The sequence below is a fragment of the Budorcas taxicolor genome, chromosome 5 (genome assembly GCF_023091745.1).
Source record: "Budorcas taxicolor isolate Tak-1 chromosome 5, Takin1.1, whole genome shotgun sequence".
NCBI classification, from domain to species: Eukaryota; Metazoa; Chordata; class Mammalia; order Artiodactyla; family Bovidae; genus Budorcas; species Budorcas taxicolor.
In genome coordinates, this window is record NC_068914.1 from 41,218,301 (window position 1) to 41,236,930 (window position 18,630).

General features: G+C 40.4%; 2 protein-coding genes across 3 annotated transcripts in view; one reads left to right on the forward strand and one right to left on the reverse strand.

Annotated features, from left to right (window-relative positions):
- Positions 1-18,630, forward strand: part of EGLN1 (egl-9 family hypoxia inducible factor 1) — a 49,254-nt gene that overhangs the window by 22,026 nt on the left and 8,598 nt on the right. For both annotated transcript variants that reach the window (XR_008199329.1, XM_052639345.1), the window contains exon 2: positions 15,310-15,429. Coding sequence is in view for 1 of the 2 variants with exons in the window: in XM_052639345.1 (XP_052495305.1) it covers positions 15,310-15,429 (120 nt within the window). In the remaining variant the exon portion in view is untranslated. The remainder of the gene's footprint in view (positions 1-15,309; positions 15,430-18,630) is intronic.
- SPRTN (SprT-like N-terminal domain) overlaps positions 5,286-18,630 on the reverse strand; it is a 44,512-nt gene continuing 31,167 nt past the window's right edge. Inside the window, exons 5-6 of the mRNA XM_052639344.1 lie at positions 12,224-12,316; positions 5,286-5,383 (exon numbers count right to left, since the gene is read on the reverse strand). Of these exons, the coding sequence (XP_052495304.1) occupies positions 12,252-12,316 (65 nt within the window). The 3' untranslated portion in view covers positions 5,286-5,383; positions 12,224-12,251. The remainder of the gene's footprint in view (positions 5,384-12,223; positions 12,317-18,630) is intronic.

An 18,630-nucleotide genomic window follows, 5' to 3' on the forward strand; every position in this document is an offset into this window, starting at 1 on the left:
GACTGAGGAAAGTGAGTTAATGAGGCCTATAGATTTAGATACATTCTAAGAAGCCTGAGAGTAAGAAGCTGAAGTTTCTACCTGATTGCCTTAATTACCTCAGGTAAGTAGGAAACATCTCCGCATCTATTGAATTGAAAAGTTGGAGCTGAAATAATGGCTGGAAGAGGTGAGTTATAGAATATCCATTTTGAGGAGTGCAAACAAATCAACTAGGAATATAGAAATTGGCAAGCAGTTCTGAAGATCTGGCTGAGGTCAGAGACTACTTTTAGTCTGCATGGTTATAACCTTTTCCAGTGGTGCTGAATAGCTTGGGGTATAAATTTGTTAGTTTGCAGGGTGAGGTTAAGGGAAAAATAAAAGGGCTAACCAAAACTCTATCCTGGATAAAAAAAGAAAGAAATCACAAGGAGAAATATGAGAAGCAGGGTAGAAGGATTGGAGGTCTTGAAAGCCAATGAAAAGGTCACACATCCTGGGTTTGGAGTTTTGCCCTATTCCTATCTACCAGGAAGAGGTAAATTCTTTTTTGTCAGGCTGTAGAGATCTATCAGGACTTGGTGATTGATTGGCTAACAGGGAAGAATGACTAGAATGACTCCTAGAGTTCTGGTTTTAGAGGCTGCTTTACAGTACACTTTTATTAATGAGGAATTGCTCTCCAGTGAAGCAGGTTGTTTTTTTTGGATGGGGAAGTGTGGAGTCTACCCGTGTACTTTCTGATTCTATATGAATTTGACTCTTCTGGGTATCTCGTGTAAGTGGAATCATCATACAGTATTTGCACTTCGTGTAGATAGGAATGTATTTTTTCTTTTTAATTAATTAAATTTTTATTGAAGGATATTTGCTTTACAGAATTTTGTTGTTTTCTGTCAAACCTCAGCGTGAATCAGCCATAGGTATACATATATACCCTCCCTTTTGAACCTCCGTCCCATCTCCTGCCCCATCCCACCCCTCTAGATTGATACAGAGCCCCTGTTTGAGTTTCCTGGCCCATATAGCAAATTCCCATTGGCTAGCTCTTTTACATATGGTGATACAAGTTTCCATGTTACTCTTTCCTCTCCTCTCCTCTCCTCTCCCCATCTCCGTAAGTTTATTCTCTCTCTGTTTCTCCATTGCTGCCCTGTAAATAAATTCTTCAGTACCATTTTTCTAGATTCCATATATATGTGTTAGAATATTCTATTTCTCTTTCTCTTTCTGACTCCCTTCACTCTGTATAATAGGTTCTAGGTTCATCCACGTCATCAGAACTGACTCAAATGTGTTCTTTTTATGGCTGAGTAATATTCCATTGTGTATATGTACCACAACTTCTTTATCCATTCATCTGTCAATGGACATCTGGGTTGCTTCCATGTTCTAGCTATAATAGTGCTGGGATGAACCATGGGATGCATGTGTCTTTTTCAGTTTTGGTTTCCTCAGGGTATATGCCTAGGCAGGGAAGCCTGGTCGGCTGCTGCCTGTGGGGTCGCACAGAGTCGGACACGACTGAAGCGACTTAGCAGCAGCAGCAGCAGAGTATAGTGAATCAGACCTAGGTTACCCCATTCTATATATTAATAATATGCTTAATAAACATTTGTTAATGTGACTTAACATTCACCTTAAATGTTTTAGTGGGGATTGCTTATTTTTTAAAAAATTAAATTCTTATTTTTAAAAATGTTTTCGTGGTGTGTGTGTGTGTTTATTTTGGCTGTGCTGCATGGCTTGTGGAGTCTTAGTTCCCCAACCAGGGACTGAACCAGGCTGCTTGGCAGTGAAAGAACAGAGTCCTAGCCACTTGGCTGCCTTGCGATTCTCTGTGCTTTATATTTTAATCTCACAAGTGGCTTTTTATAATTAGCTCCAGAACACTTTTTTTTAAAGACTTTTTATGCCATTCTCGACTATGTTAAATTCTAGTTGAATTGTTGCGTTTTAGTGTATCTCTATAGATAATGAAATTTTTTTTGTTAATCTTGGATGAACTTTCTAACAGTAGTTTCAGCATCTTATCAAGTATTTCTATAAATACTTTTCTAAAAACCAAAGCAAAATAAAACTAATAGTGCTTCTCCAGGGCTTTTGTTATCAAAGTAATTTATTTGAGGTCACCCTGTTTTTTATTACAATTGGGTATTCACAAAACTGAGACAGTATCCTAAGGTGTCCTCGTGTGAGCAGTTTATTTTAAGCAATGAGTATTATGTACTAACAAAGTTGGCATTTTTAGAGTAATAAAAGTTACCAAGTACTGTTTAATTTTGGCATCCATTGTTACATGCTTTGTTATGCCAGTTATATTTCTCTTAATCCCATCTATTTAAAATGTTTGCTTTATGTCTTTATAAGAGATGCAATGTAGGATTGGAAATTGGGAGACCCGGATTTTATCCTTTGGCTCTCTAGTTAGATGAGTAACTGAAGAGTTTGGGCCAGGTCTTTATGGTCTCTTCATTTTTAAATTCTGGAGTTTATTTATTTTAAGTCTCTGCTGTATCAGAAGTAGTACCAGATGGAACATACAGTCTTCCAACTAGACTGGAAGATTATGGCAGTCCAGATTCCTAGTTCCCGAGACGGAGAACACTGGCAGGGTGATGTGGTCCATGAGCTCCACAGCTGAGCGCAAGGTGTGGCCGGGACAGGGCGTTCCCGTCTCTGCTGCTCCACACTTCCCTCCGAATACTTGTACCTGGTGTTTATTTGACTAAAGAAACACTGATTATCTTATACAACTTCCCTGGTGGCTCAAAAGGTAAAGCGTCTGCCTGCAATGCGGGAGACCTGGGTTCATTCCCTGGGTTGGGAAGATCTCCTGGAGAAGGACATGGCAACCCACTGCAGTATTCTTGCCTGGATTATCTTATACATATGAAGCATTTTTATTAGGAATGTTGCTAGCTGCCAAGATGCATAAATGAGGGGATGTGGAGCCTTAAAACGGGGCTGTGGAGCCCAGCCAATCTGGGTACACAATCTAGCTTCCCACTTAGTTCTGCATCCTCGGGTAAGTAGTTGTAGGATTAAATGAGCTACTAAAGATTATACTTCACATGGTGCCTGGTATATAGGAGGTCCTTGTAGAGATTATGATGGAGGTAGAAAGGGATTAAGATTTGCAGAACGCTTTCCTCCATTGTTTTGCTAGGCTCACATCCTGTGAGAGGGATAATTCTGAGTTCTCCAGTGAGGCAGCGGCTCTGAAGGTGTGGGGCTTCTCTTGCGCCCTGCAGCTGTTGGTCTTAGCCAACACTGCTGATGCTTTCTGTTTCCCAGGCAGTGTTTAAGTAGTATTTGTGTCCTAGCTGAGTGGCCACATAAGTCAGGTGTACTGTCGTTATTTTTACTTTACAGACAGGAGAAATCAGGCACACAAAGGTTTGGTAACTTCCCAGTGACCCAGCCTGTAGAGTTGGGATTAGAGTGCAGGCAGTCTCTGTGTCCTTCTTTATTTTGTGTGGCCTTTTGGCACGGTAAAGAGCCATGTTGCAAACTGGAAAGCTCTGTGTAGGATGGGGTGCTGTTTTACCTGATGTGGAGATTATAGTCCACTGGGGATGTATCTTCTCCACGCTAAACCTGCTCACTTCTCCCATCTGCTAGACGTTGCCCTTAGCATTTCGGCCTTTTTTTCCCCTTGATAATACTGCAGCTTGTCAGTAGTCTTCATCTAATGTATCCCCAGAAATGGACACAATAGATCCCTTATACTGCTCAGATATGGCCTGAGTAGGACAGAATCGAGGAACTGTTTAATACTGCCTAGTGTTGCAGTGGCTTTTTAGCAACGTAGTAACTGGTTTAAGTTTATGGTCAACCTAAACTCCTGGATTTGGGGAGGGGTTTTTTTTTTAGCTATCTTCTGGAAATTGTCTTATCCCCATTTTATAGTCTTACTCTGCCTTCCAGGAGTTGTGAGAGTTAAATGAAAGAATGAGTATAAAGCTCTTGGCACAGTGACCGACAGGTGGTGGTGATACCTCAGTAAATGGTGGTGGTTTTCCTGTTATAATGTTTATCTAAATTTCTCCTATTCAGACGTTACATGGATAGATTCTTCTGTTTTTGTGATTCAAGATCATTGGTAATGTTAGAAACTTGTGATCAAGTTGCTGAGCAGCTGTATTTGAGTAGAAATAAATGTAAGTGAAGTGAAGTTTAAGGAAGGATTGTAGAGAAATGGGAAGTAACATTTGAGAGTCATATATTCTCATGCTTCTGCTGTACGTTTTGAGTTCTCTTAGGTAGTTTTAGTCACTGTGGTTTGGTTTTGCGTGTTACGTGTGTGGGAGAAGAGAAGTCTGTATTGCAGTCCTATCCTCTGCAAAGCCTTTTGAAGAATGTAACGTCTGGGACTCCCCTCATGGTCCATTGGTTAAGAAGCTGGGCTTCCACTGCAGGGGGTACAAGTTCGATCCTTGTTCAGGGAACTAAGATCCTGCCTGCCGTATGGTGCAGCCAAAAATTAATGTGATGTCTACACCGCCCCCCCCCAAATCATTGATAAAAATATAGATTAGCTAGAGGCTGAGACATAACAGAATCTCCTTCCAGGCAGACGGAGACCTAGATGTGGGATTTTGTCTCACATCTAGAGATGTGGGAGAAGCAGTCTCTTAGGTTTGTATAGCTCATATCTCGACATCATATCAAATACAGAAGAGTGTGTGTGTGTGTGTGTGTGTAATTTTTGTCATCCCTTGCAAGTGGAAAGCTATTGAACTTCAAAGTTATTTCTTATAACCTATTTCTGTCAACCTTTAGCATTGATGGTAAAACTAAACTTCTATATTAAATATATTTGTTATTTACATTAATCCCACCGCCCCCTTAGTCATTAACTAATTTATTCAACAGATAGTTGAACACTTGTATTTGGCACAGATTAATAAAGCCTGATTCATACCCTGTAGGAATCCAGAATATGATTGGGAACATACAGAAAGTAAGTATTATAATGGTGTCTATATATGGTAGTTCATAAACAATTAAGCAGCTATCTTTAGAATGATGTGAAAAGCGAAGAACATTGAAGAACATGACTCACTCAAGGTGATGAAAGTAGAATAGAGATTAAGATTATTTGAATTGGGCCATGATTATTTTCTAAGACCAGATTTGGCCCTTCCATTGGTTACACTCTTGTGCAGTGGTTTGGAGAGGCAGAAGTTAAAACAAGGCCCAGGCAGATTTACTTGCACAATGTCGATAGTCACTGCATGACTCACGGAGCTGTGGCAGGACTGACATGAGATGTACTATATGCAGGTCCTGTGGACGGGTGTTCTCTCCCGGTAACACTTGTCCTCTCACAAAGGCTGAGGCCTGAGTCTCTGTCAGTCACACCACAAAAGCTTTTCAGAAGTGCTTGATTGTCTGCCTACAAAGAGAGTTGTGCTGTTGTTGAAAAAATCAACTCGTAATTGGAGTTATTGATCTCTTAAGTCTTGCTGACTCTATTAAGTTTTAAAATGAATAAGCATTTAGTGACTACTAAATATCTCTCTAAGCATTAAGGCTCAGGCTAAGTTTAAACGTTTAAGTACTGCATTTGAGCTCACTCATTTTGGAAATTTTCTTTAAAAAATCAGATTTTTGTTGTTACTGTTGCATTGATTCTACATCAAGAAAATAAATATAAAAACCAAACATTTTGATAAACCATAATGAAAAAGAATATGAAAAAAGAATGTATGTATATATATATAACTGAGTCACTTTGCTATACAGCAGAGATTGGTACAACATGGTAATTAACTGTACTTTAAAAAAACTACAGGATTTGTAATTACAAAAATTAAAACAAACTGTTTTTCCCTTTATCAAATAACCGCAAAGAGGACGTGGCCAGCCGTTTACCGGCGCCGGCGAGAGAAGCGGGCTCTCGTGCTGCAGCTGCACTTTGGTGCTGCTCTGTCAGCCGCTCAAGTGAGTGAGGACCCACTGAGCTGATGGTGCCACTTCATCACTCAGAACACCTCTGGCTCCGTTAGCCATGAGAGAGAGCCGAGTTAATTTAAGGAATGCCCACCTTCCAGGAAGCAGCTTTGGGTGTGTCCAGCCTGGTCTGTCACACCCCTTGCTCACACTTTGGCCCCCCCCCCCCCCAGTTGCAGTGTATACAAAGCACACACCTGAGCACATTCACCGCACTCTTCCTTGCCTTCGTTTGTCACTTTTTCTTTTCCTGGAATAGTCTCACTCTCCTCTCTTCCTGGTCAGTTCGTGTTCTTCTTTCAAGACCCATTTGTCAAGAAGCTTTCCCTGATCTCAGCTTCCCCTAATGGTTGGTTGATTGAAATTATTAGTTTTCCTTTCTGTTCCGCTGGACTGTACGTTCTTCACAAACTGTCTTCCTGCCTCCGAGCAAGTGAGCTCTTTAAATCTCATGTTCAAAACTGGACTCCTCACAAGGCGCCTGCACTGAGGCCGTGCCACCTGTTGTCTTTGTCCATTTAGGGTAATTTCAGTTTTCCAGCTTCTCAAGCCAAAAACCTTAGAGCTGTGCTCTTTCTTATTCCGTACCAGTCCTTCTGGAAATCCTGCTTATGACTCCTTCAGAACAGATTGAGGATCCAATCACTTTTTAAGACCGTGATCCAAGCAGTCAGCATACTTCATCTGATTTATTGCAGGGAAAGCTTTCTCACTCATCTTCTGCCTTCCACTTGTGCCAGCCTTGGTCTGTTTTCCACATCAGGGGTTGCAGACTTTCTGCGAAAGGCCAGGTGGTAAAAAATTTGAGGCTTTATGGACCAACCCCTCTATCACAGCTGCTTAGTTCTTTTATGGCCTGAAAACAGCCGTAGATGATCATACACAAACAAATGAGTGTTCCAAGGAAACTTGACTTAACTGGGCAGTGGGTAGTAGTTTTCCAGCCACTCTCCACATGGCAGCCAGGCTGCTCAGAGCCCTCCAGCGACCTCTCTCTCAGTCCTTTCAGTGGTGTCTAAAGCCCCAGCTCTTCCCCTCTGTGACCTCATCTTGCACTGTCCACGGCTTTGCTCTCTCATCTCCAGGCACACTGACCCTCCTTTTCCTCACACAGGCCAGGCCCACTGCCCGGAACATTCACTCCTTATCTCCTTCAGATCCGCTCAGATGGGTCTGCTGGACCCACCCCATTAACACCCCAGCGTTGTGTTCCCCATTCCTGCCTTGTGTTTTCAAAATACTAATCTTCTCACATACTATTTATTATGCTGTGTGTTGACTTAATTATTTTGTTTGTCCTTTCTCCTCCTACCAGAATATGTTCCCTGAAAGCAGTCACTTTTTTCTCTCTTCATTATTGTACCCCTAAGATCTAGAACAGTATCTGACATACAGTCAATGCTCAGAAAAGATTTGTTGAATGAATGAACAAATAGTGGATATTTTTGAGGTTGTTGTTTTTTAATGCACTCTTCCTTCTCTGTCACTGCTATCAAATCCTGACTGTTTCACATTCTTCATCTTGCCTTAATTCCCCTGTCCTTCAGTCCTGCGCCCCTCATCCGGGCTAGCATCTCTTGTCTGTGTGTCAGTAACCTCTAATTCCAGGCCATCCACTCCATCCCCTAGGAGTAGCCTAAGTGATGTTTGGAGAGTTGAAATATTATTTTGCTACTGTTATTTGAAATTTTTTACTGTAGTTCAGTCACTCAGTTGTGTCCGACTCTAGGCAACCCCATGGATTGCAGCACACCAGGCTTCCCTGTTCTTCACTATCTCCCTGAGTTTACTCAAACTCATGTCCGTTGAGTTGGTGATGCCATCCAACCATCTCGTTCTCTCTCACCCACTTCTCCTCTTTGCCCTCCGTTTTCCCAGCATCAGGATCTTTTCCAGTGAGTCATTTCTTTGCATCAGGTATCCAAAGTATTGGAGCTTCATTCAGCACCAGTCCTTCCAATGAATATGCAGGGTCGATTTCCTTTAGGACTGAGTGGAAATTTGGGCCTTTGTTAATCAGAATCCTATGGAGTGCTTGTTTAAAATTCTGAGATCGCAGGCCTCATGCCATACTTACTAAGTCAGGATTTCAAGTATGGGGTTTGGAATCATAGTTTAAGAAGACCAAGTGATTCATTTGGCTTCACTGACTTGTAAAAAAAAACTCGTGAACATCTGGCGAGAGCCTTTCTGCCGGCTCCTGCCCATCTGTCCTTCCCTATCTCCCACAGCCCTGATGGGGACTTCATCTTCCAATGGTGCTTACCTGGTTGTGGTCCTCTCAGGGTGCCATATTTGTTCATGGTTTTTGAAAATATTGTTTACTTGGAAACTCCCTCTACTCTGGAAAAGTTCTATTATTATCCTTCAAAATTCTGCTCATTTGTCACTTTCCCTATAAAATGTTTTCTGATGCCCCATTCCCATTAAAGCATTAATCATCCTTGCTGTCTGGGTACCTTGTGTAAGACCCTGCTTTGTTTACTACACTGTCCTGGATGCCTTTGCGTGACTGTCTGCCTGTTATGACCTACCTGAGCCAGTTCAGTTGTTTAGGTACTACGTTCTCTTTGAGAGATACTGCTCAAGTTTGCAGCTTCAGATAAATGAGCGGTATTGACCTAGTCCCCCAAAACTGAGCTTCTAGATGGCATGTTACTATGAAAACAAAACTCAGAGCTCTGCCACACCCACATGAAATCTCTACTCTCCATTTTAGAAAGTCTTTTATGAAAGGTGTATTCTAGGCAGAAGTGCTAATCCGGTTTTAGTATTCATTTTAATATAGGTAGGATCAGACAACAGAATTCCCTTGTAGGAGACTTAACACAGAACCTGTAGGAATCTTAAGCCCTAGGGAACCATCCCAAAGAGAATAGGCTTCTGGGTTCATTAGACTCCTATGTATGTGCTCATGTAAGAGCAGTGGTCCCTGTGTGATATCTAACCAAACCACATAGCTTCTTCACCGCTCTTCTATACTGTCCTCATTTCTAATAGCTGTTACGCTAATTACCAACATCTGTCGATTTGAAAAGAGATAAGGATCGAGGGCTTACCTGAGGTTTTTGATTAGAAGCTTTCATCATTAACCAGTGACTCTGTCCTGGAGTGGTTTTGCAAATGTTCACTAATGATCCAGGATGAATAATAGGACCCTCTAATTCAAGTCCTCCAGTCCATCAAAGCAAATCAGCACTCTCTATGCTGAAATAACTTACAAATCACACCTCTCTTCCAGACTCTGGAATTTCAGGAAGCAGGTGTTGAACTTTCATCTCTGTACCCCCAGGCTTAGTGTATTGCCTGCTCTCTGGGCCTTGAGAGCTGCTGAAATTATTGTTGGTAATGTTTAGTAGCTGGGGGTTTTGTTTGTTTTCTTTGTCTGAAGGCTAAATTGCAAGCTTGCCGGAGAATTATTTTATTAATAAAATGAGTTTGCCATAGCTGTCAGAGAGCGTGTCTTAGCAGTGCACCTCCCTGCAGGGGCTGGAATGCGGTAGTGTCTCCTGGAGATCAAGCTGAGGCCTGCCTGGACCCCTGCCTCCGTGTGGGGAGAGGTTGCTCTCTCCTCCTCCTCAGGTGCTGAGGATGAGTGGCATAAACGCAGCGCCTGGCCTGGGAACCTGAGGAAAGGCTGTGCAGAGCTGGTGAGCTGGCAGCCGAGGCTAACAAATCACAGCTCTCCTCTGACAGCAGAGCCAGGCAGCCTAAATATAAACTGCTCCACAGACCAGTTCCTAACATGTAAAGTAGAATTTTATCAGTTCCTTGCTAAAAGGGAAAAGAGTGCAGTAAGGCATCATTAAAGATGAATACACTGCCTGTTGAAACATTGCTCTTAAGCAAGTTGATTTTTAAATGTATACTGGAGTTGTTTTCTCTCAGGCTAGAATTAGGGCCCAAGAAGGAAAATAGTGTGTCTGGTGTTGAATTAAACAGCCCATCATTCTTGGGCTATTTAAAGAGTAATTTGTAGCAATACTGTTATATTATCTTTCCTTTTTTCCCCTGCATTTCATTCCTATGAGTATGGTCAGAGGAGTCTCTTGGACTTTTTAAAACTTTATAGTTAATATGATTATACTCTGCCTTTGTATACAAATTATAACTAGCTCGTATTAAAATATTCTATAGGAACATAATAAAAATGTTGAAATTGTTTTATCATATGATAGAAGATTTATAAAGATCTCTCAAAAATCAACAGAGAAGTGATGAATAATCCATTAGGAAAGTGAATAAAGGATGTGAGTAAGCAGTTGACAAAAGAATTAAATAGCAAGTAAAAATATGAAAGATCTCATAAATTGGGATTTCCCTGGTGGCTCAGATGGTAAAGAGTTTGAGAGTCTACCTGCAATGCAGGAAACCTAGGTTCAATCCCTGGGTGGGGAAGATCCCCTGGAGAAGGAAATGGCAACCCACTGCAGTATTCTTGCCTGGAAAATTCCATGGATAGAGGAGCCTGGCCAGCTTCAATCCATAGAGTTGCAAAGAGTTGGACACAACTGAGCAACTAACACTGTATGTTATTTATAACATTAAAGTTTAGCAAATAAGTCAAGAGATTTAACGTTTTAAATGCCTGTGGATTGTCCTTCGTCATCACCGCTGTTTAACAGGCTAATTAATACAGTGAACAAAATTCGTAATTTAATAAAGTTTTTAGTTATATCTTTTAGGAAATGAGATTACCTAAATAAGTATAATTGAAATCTGCAGTTTAAGGAATAAGATTATAGTAGATACCAACTTGTTTTTAGTCTAGTTCTTTGATGATATGTGTCCCCCCGTATTTGAGCTAGAGTTGCGTAAACCCGAGTGATAGTGCTTGTGGTGGGTACCTGTGCTGTGGGAATGGAGGAGGGAGAGACTTGAGAGCAGTAATGCAGAGTTGGAGGAGACCTTCCAGAGCACATGGGAGAACCGAACCTCTCGCGCGCGTGCGCGCGTGTGTATGTCTGTCTGTCTGTCTGTTGTCGTGGCAGGTGGGGAGTCCCTCAGGAGCCAGCTACTGGTTCACCTGAACTCTTCAGCCAGACTGAACACAGCCTTACTGGAAACAGGAACTGAGGAGGATGTAAAGGAGGGGGTTTTCTCCTCCAGACTCCTTAGCATCTCTGTGACGTTGGGCAAGTTTTTCGTTCTCATTATAGCTCTGTTTTCTAATCTCCAAAGTGAAGAGGTTAATTGGACCTACCTCATAAGTTTGTTGTGAGGAGTGAACGAGGTGATCCTTGCCTGGCTTATGGTGAGTGCTTGCTAAACGTTAACTGTCCGTGTCTGCAGAGGGCTATAGACCTGGGACAATATATTTTAATAGAATAAATTTTCAAATAGTAAAGCTTTTCCCCACATTCCAGGGGAAAAAAATAGTACTTTGTTAGTCATAAAATTTGACTTTTCTTAGCTTTGAATCAGTGTTTTAAAATAATTCAGTTCAAGAAGGAAAAAAAGTAAGTTTCCTGGTTCAACTTCGTATTGAATACAAGCCTTCCAATGCCAGAAATAAATGTCTTCAGATTCCAGAGAGGTACCACCAACCTCTTCCTTCCTTTTATTCTTAAGAGTAAAAAACAAATATGTTTTTTCTTATCCTAAGAACATCTTCATTTTGACATTTTCAAGTCAAAAGGGGAAAAAATAGCATTTAATTGTTTTGCTTATGTTTAAATAGGCTTTTCCCAACGAGAAACTGAAATGTTTAAAATTCGTGTCTCAAAGACGTGTCAGATTAGAAATGTGGCTCAGAATGATAGGGCAGGCAATCGCATTGTTTCTTTTTCAGGCAAATGTCGAGTCTTTCAACCCAGCCCTCACGGGAGTGTGAGGTCATACTACTCCTCAGAAAAGGTACAAGAATACCCCGGGAGTATCACTCCAGTCCTCATCAGATCTCTAGAGACAGTTCAGTTTTACTTGATAGACTTCAGTGACTTTCCTTATCCTTAGGACCACTATATACAGTGTAAATCTGTTGAAACAATTTTATCCTTTATAGGTATGCCTTCTTCCTCTGCTGAATTTTCTGCTGTCTTTATTAGGTATACGTGTCTTAATCCATTTGGGTTACTATGGCAAAATACCGCAGACTGAGTAGCTTATAAACACGGAAATGTATTGCTTACAGTTCTGGAGGCTGGCAGGCTCAAGATAAAGGTGACCATGCTCGCCACTGTCTGGTGAAGCCCCTCTCCTGGTTCACAGCCTCTTCTGGCTGTGTCCTCGCAAGGAGGAAGGGTCCGGGTTACCCTCAGAGCCTCTTTGTAAGAGCACTTACCATTCATGAGGGCTCCCTGCTTGTGACCTCAGTGGCTCTCAAAGGTTCCACCTCTTAAATCTTCGGGGCTTAAGAATTTCAGCATATGAATCTCTGCAGGCATGGAAACATTGAGATCATAGCAATGTCCTTTATCTTACATAATCTTTCATATAAATCCTAGAATAGGGAAGCTGCCTTCTTCAAAGCTTTCATTGTAGCCATCCCTACACAGGACCACAGTGGCTCACTGTTGCTTACCTTTCATGTCCTTCTTCCTCTGCTGAATTTTCAAGATTTCATCTTATTTCTGCCAGGTTAACTTTACCTGCTGATTAAGTGACAAAGCAGGCCATTATAAAAGTACCCCACTGTCACTCAGTTGTTTCCTGTGTTTGCCAGGCCCGTACTGATTGTTTTTTCATCCCTTTACCTTTCCAAATCACACCTGTCATTTAAAGGTGAGCCAAGGTCATGTGTAGTTCAGAGCCTTGTCCTTTTATTTTATCCCACATGAATAATTTCTTTCTTCCGAATGCCTTTTCTGTTTATTATCTGCACTACTCAGTTTATCAGTTGATTTGCAAGTGCCTGGTGTTTTCTTTCTTTCCAGCTAAGTCCTTTCAGACATACCATACTGACCCTTTTTGTAGTGGGATATTGTAGGTATTTCATAATACTTTTTAATACTGCTAATGACTTCTAGACTAATAATGGTCTCAAGCAGGTAAAATCAGGTGTGGAATGAGTTGTTATTGTTTTACCAAGAGATTAAGAGAAAATGAATTTATTAAAAGTATTGTGAACAAGAACCTGTATATTAAAAAAAATCAAGAATAGCATTAGTCTTTTTAATACAAATATATATATATAATATACCTAGAAAACAAAATTACCAATTAAGACATAAAGCATAAATGCTATTTAAAACCTGTAAGCACTGTGTAACATTTAAGGAACTTTAAATTTTGCTAGTCCAAATTATAGCTAAAGATAACTTTGTTTAAATGTGAATACTTATTTTAAACATAACAGCTTCTAGATTTCGTGAGATTTTATAGAAACATCTTTGTATGTTTTTAGAATCCAAGTGGGGAGGAGTTTCAGGACATGCATGCCTTGCTCAGTGCAGCTTCACTGTGTCGTGTTCAGGCCATGCAGATACTGGAATGAATTCATGACCCTCCCAAATCATTGCATGTTTCCTGCAATAGTTATCTTTCCCCGGAACCTCTCGGAGTTTGACTCCTTCAGGTCTCAGGTTTTCCAAGGTGATCTGCTTTTTCTGGAGGTGCTTGGTTTTCCCTTCTCCTCTTAGAGTCTCTAGTTGTAGGCACAGAAGGGGTTGTCTGTCTTCTGGGAGTAGGATCCTCCTGCTTCTTTCTCTTTTATGCATTACTCATTTTATAGCCACCTGCATTTAGCTCTGATTGTCAGTAGGCCTTCTAGTTTACTGGGTTATGGTGGGGTTTCTCATCTTATCCTTTTTGTAGTTGTAATAATGTCCTGCTGTCTTTGCTGTGGCTGCTATAGACGGGTTGAGTCCACAGACAACAGGCAGGCCCTGTGCAGCACTGACTCCCTTCCCCTTCCTTCCTTTCTCTTCACTCCGTGGTGTCCCTGTCACCAGAGCAGAGCTAAAGGGCTCTGGGGAACACCAGACAAGCCTCTGGTGATAATGGCCCCTCAGATAGTACATTTAGGTGGAGGTAACTGAGCTACTTCAGGAATTATAAAATTTAATTAATACAGTTGTTTAAAACTTTTATTACATCTTTTTTTTTTTTCCCAAAAGTCTTGCTTGCAATTCAGTGGAAACAGATAAATGGTACCCCAGTTGAAGGTTGGGGCGAGACCTGTTTGTTTGGCCTCTTGTCATTTTATGGGTCTGTGGGGTTGCAGAAGAGTCGGACATGACTTAGCGACTGAACAACAACATTCCTCTGGACTGCCTATCAGTCACCCCTAGGCACCGCCATGGAACCCGAAAGGAGAACAGTGTAGAAGTGACTAACACAAACTTTTCATTTGGAAGCATAATCATAGTGTCTTCAGTTTTGTTCTACCCTGGAATATCTGGCTTATCAGGACCACTGCTGGGAAGCTCCTTTATTACTCTGTGCGTGGTGTTAACTCTTTCACCTAGTATTTCTGTTTTGTTTTTTTTTTTGTTTTTTTTTTTTTGGTAAATACTCCATTCATTCAGTTACATAGGCTGGAAACAGCAGAATCATCCTTCACTCTCCTTTTTCTCCACTTCCAGTCCATGAGCAAACCTTGTTGGTTTTCTACCTTCAGAATACATCCTACCTTGCCACCTTAGTCAACCTGATTTTTGTTTTTCTCCTGGAAACAAACTGCAATAGCCAACTAGCAGTCGTCTTTTTTCACTGTCCACCCCCTGACCCCCAAGACACATACGAGTTTAGCGGTGTGTTACATGGATAACATAGTATAGTGTCAGTGACTTGGGTTCTGAAGCCAGATTGCCCGCATTCATACTTGATCTCCTGTCATGTGTCATTAAGAACATTAACCTTCCTGGGCCTCAGTTTCCTTCACAGAGGGGCTTGTGACATGCTAATTTGTCATTTAGTCTCATTGATATTAAATGAGGTAATGTTCAGCGTTGATCTTCTAAATTGTGCCTTTCCAAATTTGTTCCACTCAGAGAGTGTGTTGGAGGCAGTTTGTGGCTGTGGAATGGTAACACAGGTGGTTCTGTGGTGAGCTCAGGGAGAATGGCCAGCTTCCATGGAGCAGGACAAAGCCCACTTGATCTTGATAATCGGCATGAATAAAGGTCACAAAAGAGAGGCCTTTCTGCAGTCTCTCTGATCCTTCTGTGTCAGCTCTTCCCATCACTGTGAGACAGAGTTCTCCAGACCTTGTATTGTTCACCAGCCTACCCTGTGCTTTTTATACTCATCAATGTAGAAGGTCTTTACTTCTTCTAATCTACCAACATGATTTTTTACTAGAGAAAGAATTTAAATGTAAGTCAGAATAGCCAAAAATCAGAGATCTTTGTTATAAGCTGTCTCCCCTTTTTATTCATAGTTGGACTATTAAATTTATTATTATTATTATTATTATTATTGTTACAGGCCATGGTTGCTTGTTATCCTGGCAATGGAACAGGTTACGTACGTCATGTCGATAATCCAAATGGAGATGGAAGATGTGTGACATGTATATATTATCTTAATAAAGACTGGGATGCCAAGGTATGCCACCTCACTGAGCATTTATTTTTTTATCTTACAGGTGTTTTTTTCTCACAAATACCCCTCATAGGTAAGACTGACTTTAAAATGTGGAACAGTTAAACATTTCTCCTTAGATATGCTTTAAGGTATTAGGGGTAGATCTTTATTAAAATGAAACAGATACTAATATAGCTCAAAAGTAGATTCCCTTATTGTGGATATTGATGCATTCATCCAAAATGTAACTTTTAACTTTTACAAAAGTATCTTTTATTAAAATAATACCCAAAACACTTATGAGAATTTTTTGCTCTATCACGACTTTTGAGGGAGATTATGTATAAATGATTATTAAGAATTATTTGCTATTTAACTCCTACATTTTTTTTTTTTTGCATTGTTGCAGAGATGCTATTTGGCATTGAGCTGTTGGACTGTTGGAGGCAGGACTTCTTTCTCTGATTATGAAGTTTATTAATACTGACAGATTCTGTGGTACAGTCAGAATGTACAATACAGCTAATCTCTGTTGTTTCAAAAATATATTCCCTGAATATCAGCCTTAGTTTCACTTAAATTTAAAAGATTTAAACTTTAGAAATGTGTCATGTATGATTGCATTGGAGATTGTATAAACTAATTTTGGTTGATTTCTTTAAAATCTTTTTTATTTATGTATATTGAAGCAAAATAGAAAAGTGAACATAATATATAGCCCAGTGGCTTTTCACAGAGTGAACACACTTGTGTAGCCATGGTAATTTTAAATAATCAAATAACCTTTAAAACCTTCCTTCACCACACACACATACACACAAATGAAAATCACCAGGTCCTAAATGTGCAAAAACTTGGTTCTGTTCTAAAAGCATATCCTAAAACTTAGTGATCCAGTAATCTTTCTGTACCATACTGATTTAAAGAATATCCTCTGTCCTTGATATTCTTATAGAAAACCTTAAAAACTCCACACAAAAACTATTAGAACTGATAAATGAATTCAGCAAGGTAGCAGGGTACAAGATTGATAAATAGAAGTCAGTTGCATTTCTTTATGCCAACAGTGAAAAGAGAAGGCAGAAAAAAATCCTGTTGAGGATCACGTCAAAAAATATGTATCTAGAAATATACCTAACTTGTATGCTGAGGCTTATAAAACTCTGATAAAGGAAATCAGTGATGATGCAAAGAAAAGGGAAGATATCCCATGCTCTTGGATTGGAAGAATTAATTTAGTTAAAATGGCCATACTACCTAAAGCAATCTACAGATTTAATGCAATCCCTATCAAATTACCCATGACATTTTGCACAGAACTAGAACACGTAATCCTAAAATTTATATAGAATTGCCAAAGCAATCTAGAGGAGAAAACAAAGTTGGAGGCATAGCCCTTCCAGACTTCAGACAGTGCTGTAAATCTGTAATAGTCAAAGCAGCATGGTATTAGCACAGACACAGGCATGTGGATCCATGGAATAGAATAGAGAGCTCAGAAATAAATCCACACATCTACAGTCAATTAATCTTTGACAAAGGACACAAGAATTTGCAATGGAGGAAAAACAGTCTCTTTAGCAGATGGTGTTAAGAAAGCTGGACAGATGCATGTAAATCAGTGAAGTTGTTATATTTTATATATATATATATATATATACACACACATACACATATATAATAGAACACTCCTTCACATCATACACAAAAATAAACTCAAAATGGCTTAAAGACTTATATATAAAACATGACACCATAAAACTTCTAGAAGAGAACATAGGCAGGATATACTCTGACATAAATTGTACCAGTGTTTTCTTAGGTCAGTCTCCCAAAGCAATAGAAACAAAAGCAAAAATAAATATGACTTAATCAAACTTAAAACAAAAATACAACCTATGGACTGGGAGAAAATATTTGCAAACAGTGTGACCGACAAAGGCTTAATTTCCAGATACACAAACAGCTCATACAATTCCAATAACAACAAAAACCCAGTCAGAAAATGGCAGAAAACCTAAATAGGCATTTCTCCAAAGAAGACATTCAGATGGCCAATAGACAAGTGAAAAAGTTCTCAACATTACTGGTTATTAGAGAAATGCAAATCAAAAGTACAATGAGGTAACACCTCACAAAATGGTCAGAATGGCCATCATCAAAAAGTCTACAAATAATAAATGCTGGAGAGGGTGTGGAGAAAAGGGAACACTCCTACACTGTTGCTGGGAATGTAAGTTGGTGGAGCCACTCCGGAAAACAATATGGAGGATCCTTAAAAAACTAAAAGAGTCACCATATGATCCAGCAATCCCACTGCTGGGCATATGTCCAGAAAAGATGAAAGCTCTAATTTGGAAAGATACACGCACCCCCAGTGCTCCTGGCAACACTGTTTGCAGTAGCCAGGACATGGAAGCAGCCGAGGCATCTACCAGCAGATGAATGGACAGAGAGGTCCTTACAAGGGAGCGCTATTCAGCCGAGAGAACGAAACTGGCATCTGCAGCAACGTGGATGGCCCTAGAGATGAGCATGCTAAGCAGGCTAAGTCAGCAGCAGGCTAAGTCAGCAGAGGATGGCAGGTGTTGTGTGTGACTTATGTGTGCAATCTAAGAATACTACAAATGCACTTATTTACAGAATATTTAGAAATAGATTCAGACTTGGAAAACAAACTTGCAGTTAACAAAGGGGAAGGTGGGCAGGGATAAATTGGGAGGATGAGATTAAGAGGTATATACCACCATATATAAGATAAACAAGGATTTACTATTAGTAGAAGAAGCTGTATCCAATATCTTATAATAAACTATAGTGGAAAAGAATTTTCAGAAAAGAATATAGGAAAACAGATATACATGTGTAACCAAATCACTTTGCTGTACCTCTGAAACTATCACAACATTGTCAATCAACCGTACCTCAGTAAAATGAATAAATAAACAACAAATAATAAGGCTTTCCTGGTGGCTCAGCAGTAACGAATCCGCCTGCCAATGCAGGAGACACAGATTCAATCCCTGGTCTAGAAAGATCTCACGTGCCGTGGAGCGACTAAGCCCGTGTGTCGCAACTACTGAGCCTGTCCCCTGGAGCTGGGGAGCCACAGCTGCTGAGCCATGGGCCCTAGAGCCTGTACTCTGCGAGAGAAGCCACTGTAATGAGTAGCCCACACTCCACAACTAGAGAGTAGCCCTCACTCTCCACAGCTGGAGAAAG